The 23,166-nt window shown below is 39.3% G+C and overlaps 2 protein-coding genes across 2 annotated transcripts in view; one reads left to right on the plus strand and one right to left on the minus strand.

Moving 5' to 3' along the window:
- Positions 1-4,121: 4,121 nt before the first annotated feature.
- On the plus strand, positions 4,122-21,706 carry SLC17A4 (solute carrier family 17 member 4). The gene is made up of 11 exons (XM_032140855.2): positions 4,122-4,212; positions 11,432-11,637; positions 12,515-12,748; positions 12,832-12,919; positions 13,385-13,471; positions 15,725-15,843; positions 15,963-16,124; positions 19,037-19,169; positions 19,254-19,401; positions 20,341-20,431; positions 21,474-21,706. The coding sequence occupies exons 1-11, from the start codon at positions 4,122-4,124 to the stop codon at positions 21,606-21,608; spliced, it is 1,494 nt and encodes a 497-aa protein (XP_031996746.1). The 3' UTR covers positions 21,609-21,706.
- SLC17A1 (solute carrier family 17 member 1) overlaps positions 17,634-23,166 on the minus strand; it is a 54,548-nt gene continuing 49,015 nt past the window's right edge. Inside the window, exon 12 of the mRNA XM_058432438.1 lies at positions 17,634-17,776. The gene's annotated coding sequence lies outside the window, so the exon portion shown is untranslated. The remainder of the gene's footprint in view (positions 17,777-23,166) is intronic.

Consider the following 23,166-nt stretch of genomic DNA (forward strand, 5'->3'; position numbering starts at 1 on the left):
GGGTGATATGTGTTCACTAACTCAGCAGTTAGGGTTCCTTTCTCAGGTGTTGGGCATCAGGCAGTCTGCCTTGTCTTTTGGGGTCATGTGGCTTCTCCAGACAGTTCTCATTTTAAGAGATTGTAAACTGGATTTTTCCTGAGTCATCCGTATCTGGTTCACAAGGGACCTGCTGGTCTCTACCTGTGCATCTTCACCCCTGCTGCCGTGGAACGTATCACAACCTCCAGTGTGGTGTATACCTTTGCTGTGCTCTGCAGCCTCAGACCAAGAGTGACCACCTCATGCCCTTAGATTCTGAGGCATGTGTCACTCACCTTTACACACACACATGCACACACGCATAGGGGACATGTGTCAAGCTCCCTGAATGACCCCCTTGCAGGCAGCTCCTATAATTTGACTTGAAGTGATGGGGCAGTGCCCTCCTCCTTTCTTTCCTGGAGTGAGTGTGAACACCTGACAGGGAATACCAGCAACTGTCTCTAAAAAAGTTCTCACCTTCTTCATCTCAGCCTGCCTGTGTCCCTGAAATTTATTTTTAATTACAGTAATAATTCAAATTACATTATTGTTGTAACACATGTAAACACCAAAGACAAAGTTCAACTCCTGCATGGCCGTTCCTGCCCTCCCCATTCCTTTGCACAGAGAGTTTCTATTTCTTCCTGGTTTAATCTAGGAGAGTTTTATATTTCCAGGAATTTATCTATCTCCTCTAGGTTTTCTAGTTTATACATGTAAAGGTGTTTATAATAGTCTTGAATGATATTTTGTATTTCTCTGGTATCAGTTGTAATATCTCCCATTTTGTTTCGAATTGAGCTTATTTGGATCTTCTCTCTTTTTTCCTTGGTTAATGTCGCTGATGGTCTGGCAATTTTATTTATCTTTTCAAAGAACCAGCTTTTTGTTTCATTTATCTTTTGTATTTTTTGTTTGTTTGTTTCAATTTCCACTTAGTTTTGCTCTGATCTTGGTTATTTCTTTTCTTCTGCTGGGTTTGGGTTTGGTTTGTTCTTGTTTCTCTAGTTCCTTGAGGTGTAAACTTAGATTGTCTATCTGTGCTCTTTCAGACGTTTTGATGTAGGCATTTAATGGTATGAACTTTCCTCTTAGCACCGCTTTTGCTGTATCCCAGAGGTTTTGATAGGTTATGACACGGTTGTCATTCAGTTCAAAGAATTTTTTAATTTTCATCTTGATTTCATTGTTGAGCCAATGATCATTTAGGAGCAGGTTATTTAATTTTCATGTATTTGCACAACTTTGAGAGTTCCTTTTGGAGTTGATTTCCGATTTTATTCCGCTGTGGTCTGAGGGAGTACTTGATATAATTTCGATTTCCTTAAATTTGTTGAGACTTGTTTTGTGGCCTATCATACGGTCTGTCTTGGAGAATGTTGCATGTGCTGATGAATAGAATGTATATTCTGCAGTTGTTGGGTATAGTGTTCTGTAAATATCTGTTAAGTCTATTTGTTCTAGGGTATAGTTTAAGTCCATTGTTTCTTTGCTGACTTTCTGTCTTGATGACCTGTCTAGTGCTGTCTGTGGAGTACTGAAGTCCTCCATTATTATTGTGTTGCCGTCTATCTCATTTCTTAGGTCTAGTAGTAATTGTTTTATAAATTTAAGAGCTCCAGTGTTAGGTGCATATATATTTAGGATTGTGATACTTTCCTGTTGGACTAGTCCTTTTGTTGTTATATAATGTCTCTCTTCATCTTTTTCAACTGCTGTTGCTTATAAGTTTGTTTTGTCTGATATAAGAATAGCTACTCCTCACTCCAGCCTGGGTGACAGAGTGAGACTCCATCTCAAAAAACAAACAAAAAAAGAATAGCTACTCCTGCTCGCTTTTGGTGCCCATTTGCATGGAATATCTAGTACCACCTCTTTACCTTAAGTTTACGTGAATCCTTAGATGTTAGGTGAGTCTCTTGAAGACTATAGATACTTGGTTGTTTACCTGTCTTTTAAATCTTTATATGCTTTTATATATGTATCCAATTCTTTGATAGCTGTATAGTATTCCAGAAAATATCTGCATTTAACTATGCAAATATTAAATGATCATTAGTTAGCTCCTTACTTTTTGCTTTTACAAATATTGCTTTAAGGAATGTCCTGAAACATATTATTCTGTGTGGCTGTGCCTATTAGTCTCTGGTACACACCATGAAGCAGCAATACAAAGTGGGAGGATGCAGCTTGACTCCCTCAAACAAGAGCTCACTTCCCCACATTTTTGCCTAAGCTTGGTGATCACAGTCTTTTGAAATGTTTACGAAAACTGATAGGTAAGAAATAATAGGATCTGGTTCTTTTAATATCCATTTACTTGATAGCAAAGTGAAGCACATTTTCCCATGTTTGTTCTTAATCTATATTCATATATTGTTCCAATAGTTTCCTACTTTTTACCAATTTACTGCATTTTATTTTTTTATTAGCTTGAAGAAGTTGAACAAATGCTACTCCATATCTGATAGAATGCTGTAATTAATTTCTCCCCTTCTATAAGTGATATTTTATGGCATCTATTATTATAAATAGGTTTTGTTCTTTTTGTGTCCCACAGTATCCTTAAATATGTTTAGGTGTAGATTTCATTTCATTTCTCTAGCTTGAGACTCATTATGATTCCTGAATCTGAGAAATCTTGTGGTTTCATCTATTCTGAAAAATTCCTATTTGTTATTTCCTAAAGTATTGCCTTTTCTCAATTCTCTTTATTTTGTCCTCCTAGAAGTCCTATTCAACATACATTGGACCTTTTCATTCCATTTTCCAGGTTCTTAACTTTGCTGTCATCCCTCATCATCTCACTGAGCTTTATTCTGTACAATTTACATAGTTCATTACCTTTGATTTTGCTAATTCTTTCATTAGCTATGTCTAGTCACTTAGTTTCAAATTTTAATGCCTGATGTTTTTTGTATTTCAAGTAGTATCTTTCTTAAATCTGCCTATTCTTTTGGTATCTTTTTATGTTCTAGGGTCCATATTTTATTTCTTCAATTATTTAAAGCATACTTACGTAATGTCTTTGTCAGTTTATTCTATTTTTGGAAGTTCTCAGTAGTTTAATTTTGCGACACATTGAGTCTGAAAACTTGTTTTGGATGGATCACTTCTTTGAGTGTTTATAATTTTTTATTTTGAGCTCATAATATATAGAGCTTCATCTGCAGTAATTCCGTGTAATCTGTTTTGAGTGAATCAGACTGGGCTTGATTCTTTGGTCAGTTTTTTAGCTGGGGATGAGTTCTCAGACAATGAAGACAGTATGAATTCCAACCCTCAATTCTCCATAACCTAGATATGAACTTTCAAAGTTTTCAGGTGAAGTACTTTATTTTCAAACCACAACTCAGGACAAAGAGGGTTGTCACTGTTATTGTTGAAAGGAGAAGAGCCTCTTTAACCAAGTTTTGAACCCCTGTGAGGCATCTGACTCTATATTAGAATCTCCCTTATAATTGCCTCCCTGGAATGGGCCTAAGGCTTCATCCTTCATCCCCACAGGGGCTTAGATCTCAGGCCCCCACATCACTGAAATTGATGCTTCTGTGCCCCAATCTCACAGTCACTGAAGTTAGTGCAGACATCTAACTCGGTGGAGATATCTCTTACTGTCTTTCCAGCTATGTAAAAGGGTGTTTGCTATATTTTATGTAATATGTATAGGTGTTTATAATAGTTTTTCAGGTAATTTAATCCACTGGAATCTCCTAGATGAAATTTCAAATAAGGTTGTCAAGTTTTCATGGCCACTTGATACTAATATCAATTTAGAGACATGGGAACACAGAACTAGAAAGGATATTACAATTTATGAAGGCAATCCAGGCCAGATTCCTCACTTGTGAGATATGGATACTAAGACCCAGGGTAAACTGTGACCTTTCAAAGACCAACCAATTGGTTAGTGATAGAGCCAGGATGACAAATTAGTTTTCATAAACCCTAATCTACCACTTTTCTTATAGAGCAACATTTGCTCCTAGTTCTTAGAAAGAATTGGGGTAGTATCATATAAAATTCTCCCTGTATTTGCTTTTGTATTCTTTTTATTTCAGTAAGTAAATGCCAGTCCCTAGGAAGAGAGAACCAAAATGTCTACTGGACCAGATGTCAAGGCTACAGTGGGGGACATTTCCAGTGATGGCAATTTAAACATGGCTCAAGAGGAATGTCCTAGGAAAGGTAAAATCATGCACAGTAATCTGGTAGTAAATAAAACTAGGATCTGTGGCACCTTAACTTGTGGTACTAAATAAAACTAGGATCTGTGGCATCTTTTGTTGATACACATCATTTTCCTTGCTACCACCAATTGCCAATAATTCTATATGGTTATACATTGTTATTGATAATTATTTCATTTCTCATAAGAAACTTTGAAGGTATATTAGACAGGCAGGTATCATGACATTATTTAGAGATGAAGGAAACAAATCAGAACAGGTTCTAAGTAGGAAATATAGAAACCAATCTTGGCTTGTCTGATTCTAAGTCCAAGACATGTCCTATTAGATCTCTCTGCTCATGTTAAATCCAGACCTGACCCCGACCCCAAAATGGGCTTTTTGCTTCTACCATGTCTCCCTTTCTCTTATCTATATTACAACATCATGCTTTTTATAATATGCATTAAGGGAAACTGTAGAACATCTTATTTTACCCTAAATGCTTAATGAGTTATAACTATGTTATCCATTAATTCTTTTAAGGTTATAGTCATTTCATAAGACAATGCCTTTAAAAGGCAAAACACTAACCAAGATGGAATGCTTTGTAATACTCAACATTTTAGCCAATTTGTCTGTTAAGAATTATGCATATCTTCAAGAGATTTCTCCTAATCTCGTCCATCACAGAAGAAATCAGGAAATGTGCATGTTAGTACTCATCCTACAACTAGTCACCATTTGACCCAGAATGAATACTATTCCAGTAGTCTCGGCTGAAGGTCTCATCTGTTTCTAAGGATTTCAGAGTCTACTAGACTATACCATTGGCCAAATTCTTTTATCCTATCATTCTATCTCTGCCTCAAAATTAGTAATACGAAGAACTTACGTGTAAAATTTTACCAAGGTGCAGTATGGCATACTGGGTAAAATCACAGGTCAGAAATCAGAATGCTTGAGTTTGCAATCCTGATTCTGCCATTTATGAGCTCATTATTACCACTCACATAGTGTCCCTTCCTCAGCCCACGTTTGGGGCAGTTATTGGAAAGTTCATTTATAATTCATCTAAAGTGGAACTCCTATGGTCTTTCTGCTTCCTTCTATAGAATCCTACAACATCTGGCCTACCATGCCTCCCAGTCCTCTGGTGACCACTCCGGGCTATAGCTATATCGGACAACAACTTTGTAACCCACTTTACCCCTGCCTGTTGTTTCAAACAGCATCATGCTACTAACATTCATCCTTTTTTGGCAGTCTCATCCTACCTAATAAGGCAGAACCCCAGCTACTCCTCCAAGCCTTACCAAGTTATTTTGTTGTATATCCAAGTATTTCTCACAAATGCTTAGGAATAAACCTTGCAGATTGCTTTGTTAGTTGGTGTCCAACATCAGTTTTCCTCTCATCTCCTTCTCTGGCTCATGCTTACTGGGCATGGCTGGATCTTCTGTATTAGACTCCCAGGGCACTGCTGGGGCTTTCTCTGGGTACCAGTACCCCCATCCCCAACGGCTACTGATGTCTTTGCTGTGCTTCTAAGACACTCAGTGAGCTGAATCCAGGTGTTCCATGGGATGTGGAGAAATGCCCCCTCCCCCATTATCTGGTCACCTGGTTACACAAAGTAACTGTTCCAATAACCCAGAAACCTTGAGTGAAAAAAGCTGGGCCTTCAGGTTCTGCCTGAAGATCAGTAGTTTTTCTCTATCAGGCTCAGTTAGGGATTTCTGGGGCCAGGCTAGAGACAGACATCACTTTGACCTTCTGATCCCCTTTACCCCCAGAAGTCCATGAGCTTCTTTTTTTTTTTTTTTTTTTTTTTTTTTTTTGAGATGGAGTCTCGCTCTGTCGCCCAGGCTGGAGTGCAGTGGCACAATCTCGGCTCACTGCAAGCTCCGCCTCCCGGGTTCACGCCATTCTCCTGCCTCAGCCTCTCCGAGTAGCTGGGACTACAGGCGCCCGCCACCACGCCCGGCTAATTTTTTTTTGTATTTTTAGTAGAGACGGGGTTTCACTGTGGTCTCGATCTCCTGACCTCGTGATCCGCCCGCCTTGGCCTCCCAAAGTGCTGGGATTACAAGCGTGAGCCACCGCGCCCGGCAAGTCCATGAGCTTCTGTATCCGTCTGGGTTATATCACAAAATCAACAGCAAATCTAGGTATTTCTCAGAAGAAAGAAGATTAATATAGGGGACTGGAAGATTCCACAGATGTTGGAAGGCTAGGGAATCAAAAGTCAGGTTGGTTACTTTCAGAACATCCGGGACATGACACTGCCAATGATCCCAGCCATGTGCATCACAAAGTGGGTATTTTTCAGGAGGACACCCCAAAGTCACAGGCAGAAATCCCATGTCTAACATGACTGATCCCTGCTTATCCACCTGCAGCTGCCTCCAGAGCATAGTGGTTTCTCATTCAGTTCAGCCTGTCACATTGTGCCAGAATGCCCTCATTTGTGGAATCTGAATGGAATCCTGAGGATTGTAGCTTCCAGATATTTGTCCCTCTGTTACTGTGGAGACCAGAGAAGGGTGGGAAAGGCACTGAGAACAATATCAGGGACGGTATCCTTTCTCCATATCAAATGCCGGCAGGAAAGATATACTGCCCCCCACCATGGGGAAGAATGCCATCTGAAGGCCAATTTACAACAGCACCCCCTTCTGAAAGCCATGGAAATGAATAAAACAAGCACAACACTTTGAGAAAGTACTTCCATCTAGATCGAAACTAAGGAATTATTCCTACCACACACTACAAATTCCAAATCTCGCAGACAGATTTAATACAATTTGGAAGAAATTGAGAGAGGAGCCAAGAGCTGATAAAACTCCCATCCTTGAGGCATGGTGCAGTGTTATAGGAAGAACAAAGAGGATGCTGTGGAGCTTCAGCTTGTGCTCCTCAGCTTGGAGTGGCAGTGTCCAGAAGCTGGGCAGACCACAGACCCCATGAGTCCCTCAAAGGTCTGCAGTGCTGGGATGTGCTGGATGAAGCGTGCATGGGTCCACATCCTGCAGCTTTCCCCTCATGCTTCACTGGCTTTTCTGATCTTCAATTTAGCATCAGGGGCCAGTGCTACAAAGCAGAGGAAAATATGAGTAACTGCAGAAATCAACTTGGAAATTTGGAAGGCTTTCTCTCAAATTATACAATGTTATTGCAGAATTAAAATGGTACAGTAGTTAGCTTCCCTTGGATTGGTGAAATAATTCCCTACCTCCTCCTCCCCACCCACTGCCACCAGCCCACCCACATACACCACCACATCATAGCTGGGCCTCAAACCAGCATGGGTGGCCCTGTGCAGGGGTTTCAAAATGTGAGAACAAAGTCACACATGACTGGCTTTTATAGTCCAAGGCTGTAGGAGTGGACTACAAGGAACCTACGTAAATATGTTTGCACAAACGAAAGAATAAGGTAAGGCATGTGTTAGATAAAAGAGAAATCGACAGGTACACTTATGAAAGATAACAGTTCATTATAATAGCTGTCACATAATGAGTGCATGCTCTATGTTAGACACTGTTCTAAGCAGTCTGTGTGTATTAATTCATTGAATTTTCACAACAATCTTTCAGGAAAAGTGCTACTAGCATCATCCCCATTTTGTAGGAGCCTGCTCAGGCACAGAGGGTTGAAGTAACACATCTTAATCATCCAGGCACAAAGAGGTAGCACTGGATTCAAACGAGCTGTTGTTAGCTTTTACATCACACTGCTGTGCTTATGTTATTACGGGGAAATTGAGGAATATTTTCATCTTCAATTTCTTAGAGTTTAATGACAACAACAATAATAATAATAAAACATGGAGTGTAGGAAGTAAATCAACAGAAGAATAGGGAAGAAGTCCCTAATATAGATGAGAAAGGAAACTAAGGAGGAAAAAAATGTCATTGCAGAATTAAAATGGAATTAGCAGCAGCAAGGAGAAGACAGATTAGAGAAAGGGAAGAAAACAAAGATTGTGTAATAAAAAATGAAAACTAGTTAATTAAACATCCAATTCACTGAGCCTACAACTTCAAGGAAATTACATAGAAAAATGAAATAGACAACTTAAATATAGAAAATAATGCGAACTCAAATCATGAAAAAATTGGATTAAAAATACATACAAGAGCTGGTTCTTTGATAAAAATGATGCTATTCATGGCAATAAAATAAACAATCCACTACTCAGATTAATCAGGCAGAGAGATTAACTACAAGCAATTATGAGAAAATAGGAGACAGAAGCACTGAAAATGTATAATATGCTAATTATAGGGAAAGTATATAAGTAAATGATTTTCTAGGAATTATAATTTATAATTATAAAAACTTTACATAATCATAATTAACTTATTAATATTTAATATTTTAAATATAATTTAATTATAATTTTGTAGAAATTATTATTTCTAGGAATTATACATTTTATGTTTCTAATTTATAAATATGAATAAAGAAAAAATTATACATGTCAAAAAACATCCAAGAAACAAAGAAAATCGTCAAAAAGTTATTCCTTTTAAAACAAACACAGAAACAAACAAATATATTCTAGTAGTTTCACTAGAAAAATTATATAAGATTTTTAAGGAGAAGAAAATTCCTATTTATGCTGTGCAGAAGAGTTCCAAATAGTTCATATAGCACTCTACCTTCTTAGCTCCTTGCTCCTTAAGTGTGACTGGTGCTTGTGACTTCTTCCAGAGTACATTTGTACATATTAATTCATACAAAAAATTAAAAGGAGAAAAAGAAAAAAGAGAGTAATTTTACAGTGGAGCAACCTGACAAACACTACCTCAAGCCAGGGCACCAAGATCAACTCAACAGTAAGAAGTCTTGTTGACAGTGTGTGGCCTTAATATGATGTGATGAGAATGACAGTTTACCTCCGTGGCCTTCCTCTCAAAAACACATAATCCCAGTCTAATCATGAGAAAAATATCAGACAAATTTCAATTAAGGGACGCTCCACAAAACACCTGACTGGTGCGTTTCAAAACTATCAAGGTCTTTAGACATTTTAGACTACAAGGTATTTAGAATACATTTTAGAAACAAGGTAAGTCTGAGAAAGTGTCATACCCAAGAAGAGCCCAAGGAGACATGACAACTAAGTGTAATGTGGCTCCCTATATGGGATTCTGGAACAGAAAAAACGACATTAGTTAAAAACTAAGAGATCTGAATAAACTGTGGACTTTAGTAGTTAATAATATATCACTGCAGGTTTATTAATTGCAACAAATGCACCATAAGATGTTAATAACAGAGAAAATTTTGTGTGAGATATAGAGGAACTCGACAATTCTATAAATCTAAAACTGTCCTAAAATTTAAAATTTATTAAGAAAAATGGCTATGTACCTAAAACATTTCAGATCATAGATTGAGACGGAAGCTTATAACTTTTAAAAAAATCAAAGCTAGTATAGCAAAAAATAACACACACATATATACATAAACAACATTTTAAGCTCAACTATATACACTAAATAAAATTCTAGCTAAAATGCTAGAAAAAATACAACATGTTTTTAAATTTTGTAATAGCCTATTAAGAATAAGAAGAGATCATTCCAATAATACAAAGGTGGTAGGCTATTATAATTATAATAAACTTACATAAACTTATTCAGTTGTTATCGCAGTGCCTTGAGGTAGACTCTATTATTAATCTCATTTTTCAGGCAAAATTTGGGGGCCACAGAGAGCTCAGTACCTTGTCCCAGAACACACAGCTATAAGTAGACCACACAAGCTGGAATTGGAATGCAGGTGTCTGATTCCAGGATTAAAATACATTTTATAAAACTTATGTATCCCCATAAAAATATTTAAAAGTAGGAACAGAGTAGTTTAATATAATTAAAGGATATGTCACACCAACAACTAGCAGCATACCTAATGGTGCAATGTGAGAAGCATTCTCAGTAAATGCAAATATAGCTGAGGTGCCCATTCTTACCATTCCTGCTTTGTCCATTTTTTTGAAAATGCTGGTGAATTAAATTACTCAGGAGAATGAAATAAGTGTTGCAAACAGTAAACATAATCAACTATATTTTTCATTATTTGTACCTAATTTGTCTTTCTTTATTGAATCAAAACTCAATGGGGGAAAAGCTGATGAATATGATAGGAAAAAGAACAGTTACACAATAAAAAAGTAATTTACAAAATTTGTGAAGGCCTTAACTGAAGATAACTATAAAATTCCACCTTGGACTGAGTAAAAGACCAGTACTTGTACATGGGTAGGTATCCCTTCTTGACTAGAAGACAATACTACAAATATGGCAATCCTTCTTAATTTAATCTGTCATATCAATATGACTGATCGAAATTCCAAAGTAGATTTTCATGGGTGGTGCATTGGCTGGATTGGGGGTGGGGAACTAAATGCTCTCAGAGTTGAACCAAAGGTAAGAGCTGGAACTTAGCAAGAGCATTGCTACACAAAATGAAACCATGCTGTCCATTCCAAGAGCATTTGCTCCCTTTCAGGAGCCAAGAAAATGGCATCTTCATACCTTGTGATCATTCATTACCTCTGGGATTTCTCTGCAGGGACAGTGGATGAATTCTTCCCGCTGTTGTCGAAGTAATGTATTTGGACTCAACCACAGGGATATCCCCAGAGCTCCTATAGAACACTAGCAAATTTTGTGTAAGCATAGGTTATAGTATCAAGATGAAGTTTAAATATTTCTATGATCTAACCATAGCCTATCTTTCAAGTTTCATCTCTCCCCAGCCCCAGACAAGCTAATCTTCCATGTTTCCTGGTTATAAATGGCACTTCCAGCTATCCCAGCTGCCCAAGCAGGGAACTTGGGAGTCATTTCCAGCAATTTCCTCTCTCTCACTGTCCATATCCAAACGGTCACTGCTCCCAGCCAATTCTTTCTGTAAATCCATTTCTTCCCATTCCCATTCTAATCTGCTCATCCCAGAGCCCTGCCTAAAAAGGTCTCCCCTAATGCTTGTTCTGACCAACTCCACACATTCTTCCAGTCTCTGTTTGAGAAATGCTTCTGAGGGAGCCACCTCCCCCATTACATCCCAGGGGGACAGAAGTCCACTACACAGCTACAGAGGAACGTCTGCTCTCCCTATATTTCTGCATCTCAGACAGATACCAGTCTTCTCCTTCTTCCAGACTTAGGGAGAGTGGCACAAAAGCATTCTGATTGTGACCTTTCATGCCTTTTTCCTCTCAGGCTTTTGTTCAGTCCGACATGGGCTGGCCCTCATCTTGCAGCTCTGTAATTTTTCAATTTACACCCAACAAATGAACTTGAGCATTGCCATCCCGGCTATGGTGAACAACACAGCCCCATCTAGCCAGCCCAATGCCTCCACAGAATGGCCCTCCACTGACTCCCGGGACTACTGGAATGAAACTCTAAAAGAATTTAAAGCAATGGTAAGTTTAATGAGACTCTGGACTCTTTCTTTGACTCAAATAATTTGACTTAAAATGTTATCTTATAAAAGAGTGAGATTCATTTAACCACTAAGTATTTACTGAGCATGTACTATGTGCCAGGAATGGCACAAGTACCTAAGTATCAGGCCGAGCATGGTGGCTCACACCTTTAATCCCAGCACTTTGGGAGGCTGAGGCATCTTTACTAAAAATACGAAAATCAGCCAGGCATGGTCGTAGGCACCTGTAATCCCAGCTACTCTGGAGGCTGAGACAGAAGAATTGCTTGAACTGGGGAGGCAGAAGTTGCAGTGAGCGGAGATCATGCCACTGCACTCCGGTCTGGGCGACAGAGTGAGATTCTGTCTTAAGAAAAAAAAAAAAAAAAGAAAGAAAAGAAAGGAATAAAGAACATAATAAGTATCTAAGGGGATTGCATCCCTACTTAGTGTCTATGAGTGTAACCAGGGACTAAGTTAGAATAAATGAAACATTTTACCATTTAGTGGACATAAATTCTTCCCCTACAATGATGAAAATCACTACAAAATATGTTTCACAGATTTGTCTGCTTTTTCTTCCTTCCACGTATTTTTTTTTATTACCTTGCCTATGATGCTTTCTTCTTTATAGGCTTTGTTTCTTTACGAACTCTCTTATATTTTAATTTTTGGTTAATTGTGTCAGGGTGAGCGGAAAGAGTATGTTGGGCATATATTTAGCGTTTTTAAATACATGATACTGGTATATTGGAGGAACTGGAGAAATGTGAAAAGAAAGATAACTGTCAATTATTTTTTGCCTCTCAAGTCTTCACAATGAAAACTGTCAATTCTTCAACTAAAGACAAACAGTAACTCTCTTTGTCATCTAGGCCCCTGCATATGACTGGAGTCCTGAAATCCAGGGAATCATCCTCAGCTCCCTCAACTATGGCTCATTCTTGGCTCCAATCCCCAGTGGCTATGTGGCTGGAATATTTGGAGCCAAGTATGTGGTTGGTGCTGGCTTGTTTATTTCCTCATTCCTGACCCTCTTCATTCCACTGGCAGCTAATGCGGGAGTGGCCTTGCTCATTGTCCTCCGGATTGTACAAGGCATAGCCCAGGTACCAAGATGTTTTCCAGGTATAAGTGGAATATAGGTTCCAGAATGACCACAGATCTCCAAGAATGGAATTTTTCCCCCCAGGTTATGGTATTAACTGGTCAGTATTCAATTTGGGTCAAATGGGCTCCCCCACTGGAAAGGAGTCAACTCACCACCATTGCTGGATCAGGTAACTGATATCCTAAACTCCACGTTATATACACTGTCCAAGAGAACTCAGCAAAGTCCTGTCAACAGAACCAAGATCTTATATATCAATCACTGTGTCTTCATAGTCCTTGCCTTAAAGCACTACCCCATACTGCCTTACTTGATTGTAACTGAATGAACTGAACGCTTACTATGTGCCAAACATTCTTGTGTTTTGCACATATTTTCATCTTATCCTCAAAATCATTTTATAAGTCAGCTATATGTAATTACTTCCATTTCACACATATGGAATTTCAGACACAAATAGACTAATAACTTGTCCAAGATCACATAGTTACCAAGTGAAGGAGCAGGATTTGAACCTAGATAGTTTGGCTTGAAACTCATACCTTCACTCACTGTGCAACTCAGCATTGTAAAAAGCACGTAGAGCCCCAAGACGAGTCCTCTCACCCAGAACATCCTCGTCTCTTCTGTTCAGGGTCAATGTTGGGGTCCTTCATTGTTCTACTTGCGGGTGGTCTCCTCTGCCAGACCATAGGATGGCCTTATGTCTTCTATATCTTTGGTGAGTGTACTTTTCAAATCTCCAATTTTTATGACAGAGAATTCTGTGATGCAATTTATCTATGGTTAACCAAATCCTAATAGATATGGATATTTACATGGCTAAAGCTGGTAGTGTTCAGAGCCAACTATGTTTAACATTTAAGTTTCAGCAGCCCGAGTGTGTAGCTAGAATAATCTTATGACATTAGAGGCATCATAACATTCCTTACTGCTTCTAAATTTGACCTAAAGGAATTCAGAGCAAATTATTTCATAAAATGTTGAAAATATTATCTTAGGCTAGGCGCGGTAGCTCATGCCTGTAATCCCAGCACTTTGGGAGGCTGAGGCAGGTGGATCACGTGAGGCCAGGAGTTTGAAACCAGCCTGGCCAACATGGTTAAACCCCGTCTCTATTAAAAATACAAAAATTAGCTGAGTGTGATGGTGCATGCCTGTAATCCCAGCTACTCGGGAGGCTGAGGTGGGAGAATCACTTGAACCCTGGAGGTGGAGGGTGCAGTGGGCCGAGATCACACGACTGCACTCCAGCCTGTGCGACAGAGTGAGACCCTGTCTCAAGAGAAAAAAAAAAAAAAGAAAATGTTATTTTAGTCAGACTACATTTTAGTCATGCTTTTTAATTTAATATATTCTTTAAAATTTCTCCAGTTATTATGGCAAAAACCACAATTACTTTTGCACCAATCTAATATCATAGCTAGAAAATTGTGTGACTGTGACCTAATCATAGGTAAAATACTAATTAGAGTAGAGAATCAACTAGTGGAGACTGCAGGACAGGGCAGATTATGTGAGGTTCAGGAGTGGACATAGTACACAGAGAGATGCTGCAGAAAGGTTCCAAAGACACGTGGAAAGTTCCAGAGGCAGTATTTTACTACATTACAGTTTTACCTTCATGGAGCTGTGGTTGGAATCCGCCTAGGTGCTGTTACCTAAAGTTTGTTTAATATTTGAAACATTCTCCAAAATCCCACCCCTAAATTGTTTATGGTAATTCCTTATAGTCCCACTAGTGTGTTCATTAGAGGACAGGCCTGTTAGATCAAGGGTTTCTGTAAAATCAGGTCAATATATTCACCAAAAATAAGATATGTAATGATTCCATAGCATACCAACCTTCAAAGTTCTTATCATGAAAACTTTCAAAGGGCAGGTTACAAAAATTATTCAAACAACAAGAAAATCTTACTGTGCTTATGGTTTCGAGAAACGGTAAGGAGCATATACACAACAGAAACTCACTAAATATTTGTTGAATAATATTAACATCCTCCAACCCCAATGTGCAACATTGCTAATTTTCATATCTATCCCTCCCCACTTGATTAAGTTCCTTGATGGCAAAATTGTGTCTTTGCCATTTTATATTCTCAAAATTCAGCAAAAAGCCTGGTGTATAGTGGCTGCTGTATGATGTTTGTGAAGGAATTTGTAAATGATCATGCTAGCCAAATAAAGAGAGCTCGTAAGATTTCTTAAGATTCTAAAAAGGGAATTTGAAGATGGGCCATATTGCCACTCAATACTGACAATGTTAAATTCCCAACTCTGTAATAATGTATATATTAGAAAAAATGTTTTTGCTGAGGATCATTTCATGTCTACAAATTGGGTAATTAATTTCACATAATGTACTGCTGCTTACTCTTATGTGCTTTGAGGAAGATAAGAGATAGATATGGAAAGGTTTAATGATGAAAGGAACTCTGCAAAGCATGACTAGCAGGAGGGATGCTGACTGGTACATGAATGGTGAGGGCATTTTCAAGCACGTGGGGCAAACACGCTACTAACTTGTAAGGGTGCTATAGCTTTAATAATAGTGCATTTCAAAACCTCCCAAAACTCAGTGGTTTAAAACAATAATGATTTATTCCCATGGTTCTTTGTGGGACAGCTGGGTAGCTCCACTCTCTGTGTCTGTCATCTGCCTTGGTCAATGGATGAGCTGGAGCATAGTCTTCCAATAGCAGTGGGCAAGACCCAAGAGGATAAGTTTAAAAAAATGCAAATGCCTAGGCTTGAAATTCCTCCATGTCATTGGCAAAAGCAAGTTGTGTGGCCAAGGCCAAAGTCAAGTGGTGAGGAAGTACCCTACCCCTATGATAGGGCCATGCAAGGGATAGATGCCAGGAAGAGTGGAGTACCGAGGCCAGTCACTCTGTCAACCACAGGAATCATCTTAGAGTCAAACTGAAAGAAGTGCTTAAATCCATCCAATGCTAACTGGATCCCCTTTTCCTAGGAGGAATTGGCTGTGCCTGTTGTCTTCTCTGGTTTCCTCTCATTTATGATGATCCTGTGAATCATCCCTTTGTCAGTGCTGGTGAGAAGAGATACATTGTGAGTTCACTGGCTCAGCAGGTACATTGAGGAACTCCTCTGACATTTTTCTATGTCCCTCTAGATGTCTCAGAGATGAAGAGTGCAATAGAGAGAGCTGCCTTCTGATGGAGGGGACATTGATGTGTGCTTTCTTCCAGGACTGTTCACCAGGCTGGTCTCTACCCATTAGGGCTATGATCAAATCCTTACCACTCTGGGCCATTTTAGTCTCTTATTTCTGTGAATACTGGCTTTTTTATACCATTATGGCATACACACCAACGTACATCAGCTCGGTACTTCAAGCCAACCTCAGAGATGTAAGTATAGAGAAAGCTCATTCTGATCTTCTGTTTAAATGCTTAAATAATGAGAGCTCATATATAATCCTCCGTCTGCCCCACAATCACAAAATTGGGGGATTAGGAGCAGGACCTCCATATAGGAAATGCAATCTAGTTAATTTGTATTCTGATTGATCTCAATGTGGTTCACTACTTACTGTAGGAGGATGATACATATGGATCTAGTTTGATTTTCATATACTATCATATTTTATTATACTATTTTCATATACTATTCATATTTATCATATTTAAGGGCCCTGTGCAAAAATTTTATACTCAATCCAATCAAAATTTGCAAACAAGATGCTCTGCTGGCAGCATAAATAATAAAGATTAACCAAACAAATTCTGCCTTTGAGAAAATTGTGACAGAGAAACATAAACAACATATGCTGAAAATAAGACATTAATAGGACATAAAGTCCCAAATAAGACTTACATAGACATCTGTGGAGTAATGTTTGTTTTAAAATATCATTTTTATTCAAGTATAACATAGAGAAAGAAAAGTGTGTATATGTGTAGAGCTCTCTGAATTTTCGTAAAATAGAGAGATGAGAGATGCTCTGAATGGCTGACAGGAGCCTTTCAATTCCTGCTGGATGGATGTCTTAAAAGTGGCTATCAGATTTCATAACATGTTAGTGACAGTTCACAAAGCCAGTGTTACACTTGTACTCTCACTCTGTACTCAGGAAGAAGCCTTCTCATATTGATTGGTTTCCTCTGGTGAAAATGTGCTAAGTAGCCAACAGAGAGCTGACCTTCTTAGCAGTAGTCAGCATCTGCATGCAAGCAGCCTGCAGGCACTGAGATTAGAAAGCCCCAAGAGGGACTGGCTTTGGGTCTTTTCAAAGAGGAGGAGGGCCAGAAATTAAAACAGAACCTTAATCCAGGGGATCGGGACACCAGATAAGCAGGAGTCCAGTGCTAAGCAATAGACCTCCTGAGGCTGGCTGTTGGGAATGATTTGTCTTTGGTGTGAGGCTGAGTGGGCTTGACCCTCAGAGGCCAAGGCTGAGGGAGAGGAAGATAGGAAAATGAATGGAAAGACAAGTTGTGACCAGAAAGCAGAGCTTTCCAGGCTAAAAAGTCAAGAGACCTGGATTCTCATTGCCTTCAGGGCGTTTTCTCACTAAGTCACATAACCTTGACAGCCTTGGCTTACTCATCTGTAAAATGAACTACTTGAACCAGCTGAGTGCTGAATCCTTTCCATTGTTTGGATTATATGCAACAGAGGAGTCTCCTTTTCACTGTATTTTATTCAATAGAATTTTAGTTTAGAAATTTAATTGATAACAACAAGGTTCAACATTTTAAAAACTATATTGAAACAGAGTGGGTCAGGCGTGGTGGCTCACGCCTGTAATCCCAACACTTTGGGAGGCCGAGGCAGGTGGGTCATCTGAGGTCAGGTGTTCGAGACCAGCCTGGCCAACATGGTGAACCCCCTGTCTCTACTAAAAATAGAAAAATTAGCCGAGCGTGGTGGTGGGTGCCTGTAGTCCCAGCTACTTAGGAGACTGAGGCATGAGAATCGCTTGAGGTGGGGAGGCAGAGGTTGCAGTAAGCCGAGATTATGACATTGCACTCCAGCCTGGGCAATAACAGCGAAACTCCATCTAAAAAAAAAAAAAAAAAAAAAAAAAAGAGTGAAAAATCTTTCTTTCATTACTGTTCCTAATCTGCCCTGTCCTCCTAGCCCATTCCAATGACAATTCTTTAAATTTCTTTTTTCTTTTGAGACAACGTCTCACTGTGTTGCCCAGGCTGGAGTGCAGTGGTTCAATCGTGGCTCACTAAAGCTTAGACCTCTGAGGCTCAATCAATCCTCCTACCTCAGCCTTCCGAGTAGCTGGGACCACAGGCGTGTACCACCATGCCTGGCTAATTTTTTGTGGAGATGAGGTCTTGTTATATTGGCCAGGCTGGTCTCGAACTCCTGAGCTCCAGTGATCCTCCCACTACAGCCTCCCAAAGTGCTGGGATTACAGGTGTGAGCCACCATGGCTGGCCTAAATTTCCTATACATATTATTTCTTTGTTTCTTTATGAGAATGCAAGCATACATGAATGTATATTCTTATTTTCCCAACTTTTTTTATACAAAGCAGTATACTCTGTAATATGCCGCTATGCTTATATGCTAAGTTTTTGCCACTTAATATGTCATGGAAATCTTGAAATCAGTACATGAGAACCTTGCTGAGCAGTATTTGGATTGTTTCTCATCTTTGAGCAATGCTGCAGTGAAAACCTTGTTCATTTGTCATACCTTTGTGCAACTCTCTGTGGAGTAAATTTCTGCATATGAGATTATTGAGTCAAAGGGTAAATGCACTATAAACTTTTATATTTGTTGTCAAATTGCCCTCAATAGAGCACCAGTAATATTTGTGAGAACCTGATTCTCCACAGTGTTAGCACAGAGCATGCCAAAAAAAAGGATGTTTTTGCCAATTTGATCCATGAAAAATAATATCTCACCATAGTTTTACTTTGTATTTCTTTCATTATGAGTAAAGTTGGATACCTTTTAACATGTTTAGGAGCCACTTATTTTTCTTTTTTTCTTCTTTTCTTTTTTTAAATTGTCTGTTATTATCCTCTGCCTATTTTTCTACTGGGTTTTTGTCTTTTAAATATTTATTTGCAGATGATTTTTATATATAAAGAGAGCATTAGTTCTTTTTTTTTTTTTGCAAGCAGAGCTATGAACATATACAAAAGAATATTGGCTCATTATAGTAACATGGAATTTGTATTAAAAGTGATGCATATATAAAGAAAAGCCACAAATGTGGACAATCCGTCCAAGGTTGTCTGTGTCATTGTGGGGGTGGTAAGGGCACATGCACCTGACCTAGATCTCTGGTCCTCAGAGTGGGATCCTGTCTGCCTTGCCGTTTGTTGTTGGATGTGTTTGCATTATCCTTGGAGGTCTACTGGCAGACTTTCTTCTCTCCAGAAAAATCCTCAGACTCATCACCATCAGGAAACTCTTCACTGCCATTGGTAAGGGCAAGGCTGGACACAGGGGTGAACGTGGGAAGCTCAGAGCAGCCTCCAGTTTACTCTGTGTTTCTCCTCCTACCCCAGGGGTTCTCTTCCCATCCGTGATCCTTGTGTCCCTGCCCTGGGTCAGAACCAGCCACAGCATGACCATGACCTTCTTGGTGCTGTCTTCTGCCATCAGCAGTTTCTGTGATTCAGGAGCCCTTGTTAACTTCTTGGATATTGCTCCTCGGTAGGGACCTCTTTTGCCTCATCCTTTCAGACACTCAATTCAAGTCTAGCAGCCCTAAATCTACTCTGATGTGAAAGTAAAATGTGGCAGGTACAACAGGTTGCAGGAAATGTCAGCACCAGCTCTACACCCTATATCTAAATAATTCCTGGAAGAGACTCAAAGCTGGTCAACTGTTGTGAACTTAGTTTTTCTGGGCATGAACTAGAGAAGTCAGTGGCCATGCTCAGAGTCAACTGAGGGAGACTCACACAAATCTCTCTCTGCTGAGGAATGCAGCAGTTCCCTAAGGTGGGATCACTGAAAGAATTCTTGAGATTCTAAAGGGTATGCTCATGAAAATCTTTAATAAAGGCAAAGGACACAGGACTGCAGGAGAAATATCTGTCTTTGATACAGTAAATACAGAGTTGACTGAGACTTCCAAATATAGCTCCCAGGGTCCTGTCCCAGTCAACAGGACATCCTTCATCTTCAGATAATGAACCACCAAGAAATGTGAGAGATGCCTTTGTCTCAGGGGAGCCAACATCTCACCTGGTGAGGGGTCTTTTATACCCATGGAGGGTATAAAAGTTACAAGATCAGACTCAAGAGCAGAAGCCAAAACAACAACAACAACAAAAACCTTACAAACCAGGTGCAGACCATCAATGTGACCATCTTGCATAAACAATGTTGACACGTTAATAGAGGTTACCCCCTTGGGAGTACCAATCCCTAGCACAGGCTTATACTAATCATTGGTCAGTACATTTCATTCAGGTTTCACCAAGGCTTACACAATTCCAGTCATCCCCAGAGATAAGCACACAGTTGCAACAGACCAGCTGATATTAACCCCTTGTTTGCACAGGAATGTTTGCCTCCCTCTCTTGGGTGTTGAGACTTTCAAACATAGGTATACTTGGTTATAATAGAGTACCATCTCTCTCTCAGGTACACTGGCTTTCTCAAAGGACTATTGCAAGTCTTTGCACACATAGCTGGAGCTATCTCTCCTACTGCTGCTGGATTTTTCATCAGTCAGGTGAGGTCAAATGTTCTGATGAATATTCATAAGAGAAACCTATAGAGGCATTTTTTTTCACATTTGCACAGCCTTGTATCCTAGAAGATGCATTTAAAGTAGTCAAAAATAAACTAATTTACATGATGACTTAAGAATTAAAGAAACTTAAGATTAAGTTTCCTAAGAATCTTACTGGTATAAACTTTACATGAATAAAGAAGTATGTGGCATTCTTATTTTCTGCCATATACTTCATTTACCAGAGAAAAACACTGCCATATACCACTCACTTACTGGTGAAAAACCACAGGAAAGTTAAAGAATGACTTTCCTGTGGTTTTGCACTGTTAAATCAGAAAAATAAATGAAGAATAACAAAGAAAGAGTATTCTTTATGAAATCAAGTCTCTTATCTTTTTTTGAAGCTTCAGTTCCCTCCCAGGCACTGACTAACACACTGTCAGGAAATGGTTGTTTAAAATGGCAATTCTCAAACTGCTCTTGTTTCTCCTGTCGTTCAATGACTTATTCATTCATTCATCCATTCAATAAATAAGTATTAAACATTAGTATGTGCCACGTGCTATTTAAGTGAATAAAACACAATTCCTTCCCTTGTGAAACCTACATTGTAGAAAAGAAACAGAAATCTATGAAAGTAAAATATATGATATATTGAATGGTAACAGGAGAATAGCAAATGCTTAGCAAATGCTAAGAGGAGAATAAAGCACAAGGGGTGGAATTTCTAACTACAATGATCAAGGAAGGACTCACCGTAATCACTTGCTTAAAAAGAAACATTTAAGCAAGGACTGAAAGGAAGTGAAGGTGTGAGACAAATAGGTATCTGGGGGAGGAGCGTTCCAGCCATGGAAATGCCTAGTGCTTTGGCCTCATGGCAGAAATGTACTTGAGTATTCTAGGACCAACTGGGAAGCCCATGGAAGCCAGAGTGGAGGTCGGGGAGGGAGCAGGAGGACACAGAGCCAACACCTTTCTGAACCAAGAGGGACAAGAACTGGGTGACCATTAATAACTTGTAATTTTCTGCCTCCAGGATTCAGAGTTTGGTTGGAGAAATGTCTTCTTGCTTTCAGCTGCTGTTAACATATCAGGCCTGGTTTTCTACCTCATCTTTGGCCGAGCAGATGTGCAGGACTGGGCTAAAGAGCAGACATTCACCCACCTCTGAGCAAACCGAGAGATGTGCTAGATCCTGGTGCTTAATTGATCATTGTATTCCCTCACAGACATTTCTCTTTCATGCCTGCTTGACTGAGAAGCCATTAGCTAGACCCTGACTATGTGGGCAAATACACTGAATATATATATTTCTGTAAAAAAAATAGAAGAATAGAAGAATGGCCAATAAGCACATGAAAAGATGTTCAACATAATTACTTATTAGAGGAGAGCATATCAAAACCATAATGAGATGCCACTTCACATTCACTGAGATGGCTACTGAAAAAAAAAGAAACATAACAAGTGTTGATGAGGATATGGAGAAATGGAATTCTTCTACATTGCTGGTGAGAATGTAAAATAGTCTGATGCTGCGGAGAAGAGTTTGGCAGTCCCTCAAAACATTAAACAGAGGATTACCACATGACCAGCAACTCCACTTCTAGGTATATACCCCACAAAATTGAAACATATCTTCACATAAAAACTTGTACACACAAATGCACATAGTAGTCTATTCACAACAGCCAAAAGGTGTAGACAACTCAAATGCTCCTCAGTGGATTAATGTATAAACAAAATGTAGCATAGCCATGCAGTAGAATACTACTTGGCCACAAAAAAGAATGAAGTATTGCTACATGCTATGACATGAATGAACTTTGAAAACATGTCAAGTGAAACAGGCCAGTCACAGACATATTATATAATTTCATTTACATGAAATGTACAGAATAGGCAAATCAATATAGACACATTATATCAATGGTTGCTTAGAGCCTAGTCTGTGTTTGGGTGGGTCCATGGGTCAGCTGTTGGCTTTCCTGAGGAATCTGGGAGTGAGGGGCTCTGACTTTCCACCAGAGGAACAGGGCAGAAAGACAGTGACCACTGCATTTGGAGTGGACGGGACCTCTCCATTTTGTTGGACCAGAGGCTACATGTGTGTTTCCCATGGATTAGATGCAGGTCACAGAGGAGTGATAGCCAGCCCCAAGGGACCACCCAGAAGGGATAAGGGATATCCACAAAGGGAGATTTGTGTGGAGTGGATCTGTGATGCCAAGGAGATGGGCAGCTGGAAAAACCAAGTGCATTTCCTGCCTTGTCAGCCTCTTATGCATGAAAAAAAGGGTCTGCTTCCAACACCTACCAGCCCAGGGAGCATGAGGGCAACTGACAATGGGGCCAAACAAGCCAGAAATTTCCATGCCTGCTTCCCCTCCTTTCTCTCCTGGTTACACCTCAGGAGGGATCAGAGGTGGAGTCAGCCTCCTAGTGGATAAGGAGAAAAGCAAGACAGAAGAAAGTGCTCACACCCCTCTCCCTGAAGGAGAAGGTCTGCCTGCAGCTTTGTCCCAGCTGGAGTCACAGGGAAGGAGTCTTGTATGTGTATGACAATTGACTAGATAAATTCTATATTTAAATAAATATTTTCAGTTACCTAACTGGGAATGCGTGCTTGCTATTTAAAGTGACCACAGTACTTTTTATTACCTAAGAGGGCTTAACAAGGAAATAAATAAATAAATAAATAAATAAATAAATAAATAAATAAATAAGAG

The sequence above is a fragment of the Hylobates moloch genome, unplaced genomic scaffold (assembly GCF_009828535.3).
Source record: "Hylobates moloch isolate HMO894 unplaced genomic scaffold, HMol_V3 SCAFFOLD_20, whole genome shotgun sequence".
NCBI lineage: Eukaryota > Metazoa > Chordata > Mammalia > Primates > Hylobatidae > Hylobates > Hylobates moloch.